Raw genomic sequence first — 12,101 nt, forward strand, 5'->3', positions numbered from 1 at the left:
TTAAGTCGGAAGTTAATTAGCAGCAAAAAACAGTGCACTAATTAAGAAAATGGTTAGAATAAAACCTGCAGCCACTGAGGACCTCCAGGACTGGTGTTGGAGACCCCTAGTTTAATGGAATCATTGTACAATTATGCATTACATAATGTCTGTCTGGGCAACATTCGGCCGCATATGTATATAGTACCTTAAGGTTATATAATAAAGTTTATATATTTATACTGTTCTTGCAAAATAGTTATACAGTAAACTTTATGCATCAACTCGTAGGCAGAAGCACCCAATCCTGCATACTGTGCATCTCTGTAGCATTGTAGTGTTTTCTTTCTCTGTTTAGTCAAAGCAGGCAAACTGCAGTATCCCATATAGCTTTCTTTAGTACTATATATGATTTGGTGTTTTTAGTAATTTCACTACTAATGAAGTCTGGTCTTTATTTAATGTAGTTTGATCACCAGGTTGCGTTCAAGTCTGCAAAAGTAAACAATTGTACACAGAGTGCTATAATGTGATCAAGATTCTGAAATGTCTAGATGCCTAGGCATTTTTTTGAGGAATGCATCATCTTTCATATGTAAAAGTGTTCAAAAGTGTCAGCAGCCTCAAATGAGGTGAACTTGTTGAAAGAGAAAAGCTCTGACTCAGTCCAAATCACTTGAGCCCAATTTGTTTGTAGCTTGAATGACTAGAAAAGGGTGCATTTTATTCTCCCTATATATAGAGTGGTTAATAGCCAGGGTTTTAGTTGGGAAGTCTAAATGTCATCCTCATTTGGCTTAGTGTTTCTTCTAGATGTAGCTTATTGGGGGTATTCTTCCACTTGTCAAGCTTTGCCTCATCTTGAATAATGAGGGAAAGATGAAGCATTAAGTTTATTTTATTACTGCAACCATGAAGGCCGTCAAGCCACATGATTGAGATGACCTTAATAGCATTGTGTTTCTGAACAGCAGGCATTGTCACTGGCCCAGTATGAAATTCCTCTTAAGTAATGAGATGATTTACTACTACTACTACTACTACTACTACTTCTTCTTGGCAGAACTAGGTCAATAAAACCCTAATGACTAAGGTAAGAAGGGTTATTTGGCAGAAATGTTTTGCAAAGACTCTCTCAAACTTCTAAACTATTGGCTGTGGAGATACAGTGGGGTACAGGGCATATAATTTAAGTTCTGAAATGACCAGCTTGCACCAGTGAATGACATCGGTAACACTGTAGGACAGAGTGGACAGGCCCCTTCTGCTAGGCTTTATTGGTGCTCCAGGCCTGTAAAGCAGCAGATGTAGCAGACATCCAGCTGTACCTTCTCCCAGTTGCATTCCAAACCAAGCGACGGAACTCCAGCTTGTACCAAGATCTGAGTGTACCTCCTCCACTAACAAAGGTGTAAATAAGATTTGTACTGACACAGGCCCCTCTGCAGCTTTCTTGATCCAGTAGGTGCAACATGGACTTAAACAAGAAGAAAGCTGTAATTTAAGGAATGACCTCTCATATGGACAGAAGAACACGCTAATTTTGTAAGTGAAGCGACTTTAAAAAAAAAAAAAAAAAAATTAATTATCCACATTTATTCATAAACTAGTTACACTCATCCCTTCTGGGCAATTCTAAATATTTGCTGCACACTCTCATTGAACTCCCAGGAGACTCTTGAGACGAAGCTGTAGGCCAGTTGGGTGAAAATGTTAGTCATTACTTCAAGAAGGGAACTTAAGCATCAAAAATCTTGTGCCAGAAAGGGTAGTACTTTTTTTTTTTTTTTTCTTATGAATTTCTAGAAAAACAGCAAGGGACCTAACAGCAGAAACAAGCTGAGAAAGCAGCATCACAGAACACCACAAGTCAACGATCATGTAGCAGAGGGACAGTGTACTCTAACACAAGAAGAATCCTTTTACTTGAGCAACAAAACCACAACTCCACATAACATTGGATGTCGCATTTTGAGCATTTAATATGGTAAAACTATTCCCCAAGATAAGTTGAACTATAAATAGCACGTAGGGAGCAAGCCTCCCTTTGTGTCTGTCTTCCTCCTTTCTTATAGCCAACATAGATATCCAGCGATTTCTATAATCCTTGTGTTTAAATTGTATTGTTTCTTAATCAAGTCTGCTTCATTTCCCTTGATAAGTCTAAATAAAGGCTGTAGACCTGCCTTCTGCATCGGAGAAAGGTCGTTTCTTCTCTGTCCATGTGTTTACACCATGTAGGTGTAGTGTCTGCATGTTTGCTTGCCTTTCTCCACTTGACCTGATCAGAGGTGTCCTCAGGGGTGACCTTGACATGTTGTTGTGTGTCTTAACCGGTCTATCCAAATTTCAGTCTTCCATCCAAACTGAGATGCAAGGCCATCCTAGCCACCGAATTTTCATCACTACTTCTGAGCACATGGCTGTACCATCATTGGTGTGCCTCTCGCATCTTCTCACTGATTGATGCCACTCCTTTTCTGCACATCATAGTCAAGAGTATCCAATGGAGCAGTCGCATTTCCATAACGTGCAGTGTTTGTTCATGTTTCAGTCTCCGGCCAGCATTCAGCTCCATACAAGGGGCCACTGACCGCACCACCATCTTGTAGATTTTAGCCCTGAAGTGTATGTGTAACTTACAATTGCAGAGGACCCCTTTCACTTGATGCCATCAGAGCAAAGCAGCATGAACATTGGTGCGAAGGTTGGTGAAAGTGTAGATACCAGGTACCTGTAATTAGTGGACTTGATGGCACTGCCTTTCTGTGGGCCACATTCCATGTACACAGTCTTCATTTTTATCTGCATTCTGTTGTCGTCAAGCCACATTTTCCATTGTTGCACTTGCCTCTTCAAATCTTGGCGTGTTTCCTTTGAGAGGAAGACTTAGTCAGCGTACAGAAGCATTCATGGGTGTTAGGAATGGATATTGACAGTGACAGTGTCCATACTCAAGATAAATAGTAGAGGTGAGAGTGCTGATCCTTGGTGGACACCAACGCGGATACGGAAGATCAACAGTGCATCGTGCATTGCTTGTGGTGTCTTGGTAGTGGAATTGGACCAGGGCACACAGGTTTCTGGGATGCCTTGGAATTGGGTTTTGTGCCAAATGAGACTGTGCAGAACCCATTTAAAATGCCTTTTCCATGTCGAGCAACTCCAAGAGTATGCACTTGTTCTTTTTCTGATGTTTCTCCATGAGCAGTCGGATGGCGGGTATTCTGTCCAGCATCTCGGTTCCTCAATGATGCCATCAAATATCTTCGTGTGGCTCTATCCAGCAGGAAGCGCTAGCTCCCTGGTTGAAATAAGTTCTTTTGTAATTGTGGCATTTTAAGTAACCTGAAACTGTAGATATAATGTAAAAAGGCGATTATTCCTCCCATAGTGATACGGCGGTAAGAAATCGCATAAGAGAAAAGGGCTTTCTTTAATGATTTGCGCAGCATAACAGACGAGGAAGCCATGACAACACTGTGTGTAGAGTTTGCCATTTTTGTCTATGCGCTGGAGGATTTTCAGGATTGGATGACTTAGTCTTTCATCTGTCCGTCAGCTTCAAGGTGTGTCGGGCAATGTTCCATGGCTTTATACCCTTTCTCCATGTGCAGACCCCTACTTGGGTAAATTGTGCCATTCCAAACAAGGCAAAGATAGGATTCAGTTTCATGTACACAGAAATAGTATAATGCCCATTTTCGTAGTTCTTTCCTTTCCTGTCTTCTAATGCTTGCCTAGCAGTTCAAAATGCTGAGCCCCTGTGTGCTAAATATGGTTCAGCTGTGCATGTAGAAAGAAACATTTAAAATATTTGCACAGACATTAAACTTATTCAGTGGCACAACAGGTGGATTGGGTGGTAGTGAGCACATTAGGTGATGTCTCCCTTGCCCTTCCAGTTTTGCACTGATGCTCTTCATCCAGACACCACAATGACTTCAACACTGGGATGTCCAAGCAGTAGCCTTTCCGTGCTTCATTTTGTAGATGGCAGACTTAAAATCCAGAACCAGTGATGCGAATCGGCATCAATGAATTTATTTTTCTTAAACTTATCCGCGGGTGTGGAAATCCTTCACAGCAGATTGCACTAAGGCATTTGCTCCAGAACTGCAGAATGGCGCATGGATCATAGTTTGTGATGTGGCCAACTTCTTGTTGAGCAGTAGTGTATGTTCGCCCGGCAGTAAATCTTTTTGATTCCTTTGTGCTTGTCTGCAAATCAGCATAGTGCTGGGCCTTTTGCAGATGCCACTTCTCATTTCGCCCCTAACTTGAATGTCTTGTTCTGTAGATGATGGATTCCTTGGTGTGATTCCATGCAGGCCTTGTATGTTGCTTTCTTGTTCTTAATGATTGTCAGGACTGCCTCGCTTCACCACCAGACTTGCTTGTTGATAAATTGGTGCCCAGGCTTCTTGTTCCGCAGGGCCACTTATTTGAGGGTGAGATTGTTCCAAAAGTCTTCCAATGGCTGACTAGGGTTGATGTCGAGGGTGCTGAGGCTGGTGTCTAGTTGATTCTTATGTTCTACCCTGTTCCAACACTTGAGCTTTTCGGGGCTAGTGAAGCACTGATGGTGTTGCAACCCAAGGTCAAACAGGAGTTTGAGAATGACCATCACTTGTGTTGATCTCCAGCTTCTGTTGGTCTCTCTGGATCATCCAGTCTGTTTGGGTCAGTGGCCTGCTGCTAATGTAAGTGGCCTGTTGGGTTTGCCCTTTCTTAAAGATGGTGTTAGCTATGACGAGATTGTGGGCCTCTACGCAATTAAGGATACGACCACCCTCGAATCCACTGTCGAATTGAGCATAGCCTTGGCCTTTGTCCATTTGATGGTCTCTAGTATGCAGGCAATGTCAACGCATTGACTTTTCAGGAGGGCGGCAAGTTCACGACTGCACCCGGTAAGTGTACTGATGTTAATGGTTGCCAGTCGTAAACATTGCCATCATTGATGCTGGAAGTAATGGACTATTGCCAAAGCCAAAACTGATTAAAGTTAAAAATTTGTCTTTCTACTTACAAAAAAATTTATTTTTCTATAGCCCAAAATTACACAAGTGCTGCCCTAGGCAGACAGGCCCTGCCTTTTGACAGCTTCCCAGCCATGACTCTCTAAGAAGACAAAGAAAAACTCCCAAAAAATCCCTTGTAGAGTGAAAAAAACAGTGGTAAAGGCAGTTCAGAGACCCCTTTCCAGGTAGGTTGGGTGTGCAGTGGGTGTCAAAAAAAAGGGGTCCATAAAATACACAGAACACAAGTAATCCTCAATACAATGTAATAGTGTAATAGAAATATTACAAAAACAAAGCCATTGCCTTATTGTCTTATTGATTTATTAATAATCAATTTCTATAGCATGGTTTATTATAAGTCTGAGTTTGTTTGGTGCTAAAGAGGTGATAACTAAAGCCCCTTTAGGGTGAGTAGAATATATGTGTGTGTGTGTGTGTGTGTGTGTAAAATGTTTTGAAGCCATTTCGCCATCAAAATCTTTATGGTACTCCATGTGGTGAATAACATTACTTACCTTTTTTATTGTTTAGAGAAGCGAAATCATTAATGCTGTATATGAGCCAAATGATGAAGAATGTGAATGGAAGCCTGATGAAGAAGAAGAACTAACGGTAAATAGCCTCATAAGACATTGCATTGATTTTTAGATGCCATTATATATGAACCCTCTGTTTTTAAACTTTGTTGATTAAGGTTGATTACATCTCATGCTGGATTTACATATCATAGTATTTATAATTAGCAGTGGACAATATGCCTGTTGACCTTGTATACCAGATAATTCTTCTTGGAGCATTAATTACTGCAAAATTTATTTTACTAGTTTTCTAGAATTAGTGGAAAACTTAAAAGCAAAATGTTTGTGTATTCCAAATATAAAATCTCAGGTTTGAAAGAGCAGTTTGTGCTTGGCAATGACATGATTGAAAGAGAAAAGTTAGTCTTCATTCTTTCTGAGCTGGAAATTTGTGAATACCGTGTGAATTGCTATTCAATCAATTTAAGTAGGAAAGTGTTAAGTGCTTTGATGGGTAAGAGCTGTGCCGTAATGAATCATTAGTACATTTAAGTTTAATGCATTATACTGGTATTTGCTGAAAACAAGAGTTTTTGGCCAAACCATCTTGTGCTATGAGTTATGAAGTGCATCTCCCTAACACTTATTAAAAGTTTTTTTCAGATTTTTTTTTGTTTCAGATAAAGTTTTTGTCACTGCACTTTTCTGCAAAATACACTAAATGGGACCTGATTTTCTGTTAGCTAGGTCATAATTTGCTAGAATGCGAATTTTATCCAGCCTCAATTCCATGGCTGCAGTGTATTAAGAGCTTTTCTAGAGTGTCTGCCAGTGCCCTTAGCTTAGAATCATCTGCAGACATGGCTATCTTGTTACTTATATTCCTATTCAAATTGTATGTGTGTATGTGTAATAAAATTATAGATACTTTATTAATCCCAAGTGGAAATTCACATAATCCAGCAGCAGTATACTGATACAAAAAACAATATTAAATAAAATAGTAATAATGCATGTAAAAGCAGACAATAACTTTTGATTAATGTTAGCATTTACTCCTCTGGGTGGAACTGAAGAGTCGCATAGTGTGGGGGAGGAACGATCTCCTCAGTCTGTCAGTGGAGCACGACAGTGACAAAAGTCTGTCACTGAAACTACTCCTCTGCCTGGAAATGAGACTGCTCAGTGGATGCAATGGATTCTTCATGATTGACAGAAGTTTGCTTAATGCCCGTCGCTCTGCCACAGATGTTAAACTGTCCAACTTTACTCCTACAATAGAGCCTGCCGCCTTAAGTTTGTCCAGGCGTGAGGCATCTTTCATCTTTATGCTGCCTCCCCAGCACACCACCGCATAGAAGAGGGCACTTGCCACAGCCGTCTGGTAGAACATCTGCAGCGTCTTATTGCAGATGTTGAAGAATGCCAACCTTCTAAGAAAGTATAGTCGGCTCTGACCTTTCTTACACAGAGCATCAGTATTGGCAGTCCAGTCCAATTTGTCATCTAGCTGCACTCCCAGATATTTATAGGTCTGAACCCTCTGCACACAGTCACCTCTGATGATCACAGGGTCCATGAGGGGCCTGGGCCTCCTAAAATCCACCACCAGCTCCTTGGTCTTGCTGGTGTTGAGGTGTAAGTGGTTTGAGTCGCACCATTTAACAAAGTCTTTGATTAGCTTCCTGTACTCCTACTCCTGCCCACTCCTGATGCAGCCCACAATAGCAGTGTCATCAGCGAACTTTTGTACGTGGCAGGACTGGTCTTGGAAGTCTGATCCATATAGATTGATGTGATATATATGTGTGTGTGTGTGTGTGTATATGTGTGTGTGTGTATATGTATATATATAAATGTGTGTGTGTGTATATATATGTATATATATATATATATATGTATATATATATATATATATATATATATATAATATGTGTGTGTGTGTGTGTGTGTGTGTGTGTGTGTATATGTATATGTGTGTGTGTGTGTGTGTGTGTGTGTGTGTATATGTATATATATGTGTGTGTGTGTGTGTGTGTGTGTGTGTATATGTATATATATATATGTGTGTGTGTGTGTGTATATGTATATATACAGTCATGTGAAAACATTAGGACACCCTTTGAAAGCATGTGGTTTTTTGTAACATTTTTAATAAATGGTTATTTCATCTCCGTTTCAACAATACAGAGAGATTAAAGTAATCCAACTAAACAAAGAAAACTGAAGAAAAGTCTTTTCAAGATCTTCTGTAAATGTCATTCTACAAAAATGCCTATTCTAACTGAGGAAAAGATAGGACACCCTCACATGTATTCCCTCTTAAATTGGCTCAGATCTCACACAGGTATATCACACCAGGTGCACATAATTAGTAGATCGTTACTCTGCATGTTGAATGAGGCTTGCCCTATTTAAACCTCAGACATTTAGTTTGGTGTGCTCCTGACTGTTGAAGTGAGAGTGAGCACCATGGTGAGAACAAAAGAGCTGTCAGAGGACTTCAGAAAAAAGATTGTAGCAGCCTATGAGTCTGGGAAGGGATTTAAAAGATCTCAAAAGATTTTGAAATCAGCCATTCCACTGTCCGGAAGATAGTCTACAAGTGGAGGGCTTTCAAAACAACTGCCAACATGCCCAGGACTGGTCGCCCCAGCAAGTTCACCCCAAGAGCAGACCGCAAGATGCTAAAAGAGGTCTCCAAAAACCCTAAAGTGTCATCTCGAGAACTACAGCAGGCTCTGGCTACTGTTGATGTAGAAGTACATGCCTCTACAATCAGAAAGAGACTGTACAAGTTTAACTTGCATGGGAGGTGTGCAAGGAGGAAACCTTTGCTTTCCAAGAGAAACATCGAGGCCAGACTGACATTTGCCAGAGATAAAGTTGACAAAGACCAGGACTTCTGGAATAATGTTCTTTGGGCAGATGAGTCCAAAATTGAATTATTTGGACACAACAGCAGAGGACATGTTTGGCGTAAACCAAACACAGCATTCCAAGAAAAGAACCTCATACCAACTGTGAAGCATGGAGGTGGAAGTGTCATGGTTTGGGGCTGCTTTGCTGCAGCAGGACCTGGTCAGCTCACCATCATAGAATCCACGATGAATTCTACTGTGTATCAGAAGGTGCTTGAAGAACATGTGAGACCATCAGTTAGAAAATTAAAGCTGAAGCGGAACTGGACCATGCAACATGACAATGACCCAAAACATACTAGTAAATCAACCAAAGATTGGCTGAAAAGAAGAAATGGAGAGTCCTGGAATGGCCAAGTCAAAGTCCAGATTTGAATCCCATTGAGATGCTGTGGGGTGACTTGAAAAGGGCTGTACGTGCAAGAAACCCCTCAAACATCTCACAGCTGAAAAAGTTCTGCATTGAGGAGTGGGGTAAAATTTCCTCAGACCGATGTCGAAGACTGGTAGATGGCTACAAGAACCGTCTCACTGCAGTTATTTCAGCCAAAGGAGGTAACACTCGCTATTAGGGGCAAGGGTGTCCTATCTTTTCCTCAGTTAGAATAGGCATTTTTGTAGAATGATATTTACAGAAGATCTTGAAAAGACTTTTCTTCAGTTTTCTTTGTTTAGTTGGATTACTTTAATCTCTCTGTATTGTTGAAACGGAGATGAAATAACCATTTATTAAAAATGTTACAAAAACCACATGCTTTCAAAGGGTGTCCTAATGTTTTCACATGACTGTATATATATATGTGTGTGTGTGTGTATATATGTATATATATATATGTGTGTGTGTGTGTGTATATATGTATATATATATATATGTGTGTGTGTGTGTGTGTATATGTATATATATATATATATGTGTGTGTGTGTGTGTATATATGTATATATATATATATGTGTGTGTGTGTGTGTGTATATATGTATATATATATATATATGTGTGTGTGTGTGTGTGTGTGTGTGTATATGTATATGTATATATATATATATATATATATATATATATATATATATATATATATATATATATATATATATATGTGTGTGTGTATATATGTATATGTATATATATGTGTGTGTGTGTGTGTGTGGCAGAAAAGTAATGAGACTGATTTTTTTATTTACCAAAGTTTTTATTTTTTTTCAAACATCAATGTTATCCCCTTCAAAGTAGTTCCCTTGGGCAGCTACACACCGATGGAGACGTTGTTCCGACTGTTGGTAGCAGCACTGGAAGTCTTCAACCGGTATGGTCTTCAGCATGTCCGTTACACTCTTTTGGATGTTTTCTAAAGTCCCGAAATGACGTCCTTTGAGGAGATTTTTCAGTTTAGGAAAAAGGAAAGTCACACGGACTGAGGTCAGGTGAATAAGGGGGCTGGGGAACCACAGGAATGCGTTTTTTCGATTGTCCTTCTGCTCAATTGTGAGGTTTTTCAGCACCATTTTGGCACAGACGTTTTGCATGTGCAAATGTTCAGTCAAAATTTGATGAACGGTAAATCTGTTCAAATTTAATTGTTCACTCAACATTCTTAATGTTAAACGACGGTCTGATCTTACAAGAGTGTTCACACGTTCGATGTTTTCATTGGTTTTCGAAGTTGAAGGCCTCCCTGGAAAACTTGAGCTCGGGATAAAGAATGTTCCCCATAGGTCTGTTTTAACTTTTCAAACGTCACACTTGCCGTTTAATGGCACAACATTGCTCCAAATTCCGCTGTTCCATTTTGCGTGACGCACAACCAAAAACACAACTTCGCTAATAGCTGTCACAAAGATCACGTAGTTAACGGAAGGAGTTGAAACTCGCACTGAGCTATGGGAGGGTACTGATACACGTGCTCTATCAAGGACAACAGCGCAGCGTTGCCAGATCGCTTGCAGTGTTGCCAGTCTCATTACTTTTCTGCCACACCTCGTGCGTGCGTGTGTGTGTGTGTATATGTATATTGGGGGTATGGAATAGCTGGCTGCTCGCAGCCTGAGTTCATCAGCACATTTAGATGACAAAAGACGCTGGTGGAGAGCTGTGAACGGTTTTAAGAAGTGATTTAAGGTGGGACGGATCTATGAGTTTTTTCATAGGCTCTGGTAATTCTAGTGTTTAAAGATCCTAGAGTACAGTGGGAAAAGGATCTTTCTTACTCAGCATTTCAGAAAAGGAGTTGAAGACAGCCATGCACAAAATTCACTCTAGCTCCATATATACAAAGCATGCAGTTATACAACGTAAACTTTTTATCGAGCACATCTGTCTCATTTAAATTGTCCAAAATGTTTCCAGGGCAAGATCCAACCTGCCTATGTTGCAATCATGTTCCAGTCTCATTGGGCCATGTGTTTTTGGGGTGCACCAAATTAATGTCATTCTGGACCAAAATCTTTAAATGCCTTTAAGACATGGTATTTTTAATGTAGGTAGAGCATGTTGACCTGGTCATTTTAAAAGTACCTCGCAAGCTGAAAAAGTGTGGGCACCCCTGCTCTAGATCATATACCGTAGATCCCAGTATATAAGCCGACCCCCTTCTCTACCTACTAAATTACATGTATTTGCCAATGACCGGTATTCAAGCCGACCCCCTTCTCAAAGCAAAATTTTCTAAATTTCCTTAAGTGTTTCTTCAGGTATATTTATCATGTTTATAGGCAAGAATTTCAGACTGCCTGCATTTTTGATGGAAACCAGGAAGTAGTATGGAGAAGTTTGGTAAAATGAAACTTTTGTGTTGAAACTATATGCGCAAATATGGTAAATCGGCAGGTGGATTTCTGGAGACTCGTTATAAATTTGATTAACTTAAATACCCAATACAGTGGACCCTTGACTTACGAACTTAATTCGTTCGCGAGGGCTGGTTGTAACTCAAGTTGGTTGTAAGTCAAGACTATTTTTCCCATAAGGAATAATGGAAATACCCATAATGTGCTCCAAACCTCACACTGCAACACTTTACTTAACCTTTTCATAATAAAAAAGGGTTGTATAATGTGCATAATTTACCAAAACACCAATACTTTTTCAAATGTACTAACCAAAAAGTTAAAAAAAAGTGCCTAGCCTACCAGAAGTAGGCTAGATTAAGCTAGGCGCATGGTTGCAGCGGCTCAGGGCTTTTCAGTGCACATTTTTGTTGTTTTTGTACCTTTTTTTGCAACTTCTTTGCATCTTTTCACACCATTTGTTTATTTACTTGTTGTGTTCTACACATGTCTGCACTGAAGGAGCTGCTTTTAATCTCATTGTACATGTGTATAGTGACAATAAAAGGCATTCTATTCTAGAAACAACAATTTCATACTGTACTTGCCATTTTAATTTGACATTTGGGCTGCAGGAAGGGAGGAGGGGAATGAAACGTAAGGTGGTTATTTAGAAGGAGCCTACTTATGCAAATGTTTGTAAAATTGTCGATGGTGGATTTCGACATGCTGTACATATTAGCGAGATCGGTCACACGAACAGCACATTCATATTTCCACAGAATTTCCAGCTTTGTTTCAATTGTGATTGCTTTCGTTACCTTCTCTTCCTTCCTTAGATACACGTGACCGCATTCGGGTCATAACGCAAGATGCTGGGCCGGTGGTAAATCAAGGGT

The 12,101-nt window shown here is 40.0% G+C and overlaps 1 protein-coding gene across 3 annotated transcripts in view; it reads left to right on the forward strand.

Moving 5' to 3' along the window:
* The window catches only part of nap1l1 (nucleosome assembly protein 1-like 1), a 113,695-nt gene that overhangs the window by 78,558 nt on the left and 23,036 nt on the right, over positions 1–12,101 (forward strand). For all 3 annotated transcript variants that reach the window (XM_039761897.1, XM_039761895.1, XM_039761896.1), the window contains exon 6: positions 5,535–5,615. In XM_039761897.1, coding sequence (XP_039617831.1) covers positions 5,535–5,615 — 81 coding nt within the window. The remainder of the gene's footprint in view (positions 1–5,534; positions 5,616–12,101) is intronic.

Source organism: Polypterus senegalus, chromosome 8, assembly GCF_016835505.1.
Source record: "Polypterus senegalus isolate Bchr_013 chromosome 8, ASM1683550v1, whole genome shotgun sequence".
Lineage (NCBI taxonomy): Eukaryota > Metazoa > Chordata > Cladistia > Polypteriformes > Polypteridae > Polypterus > Polypterus senegalus.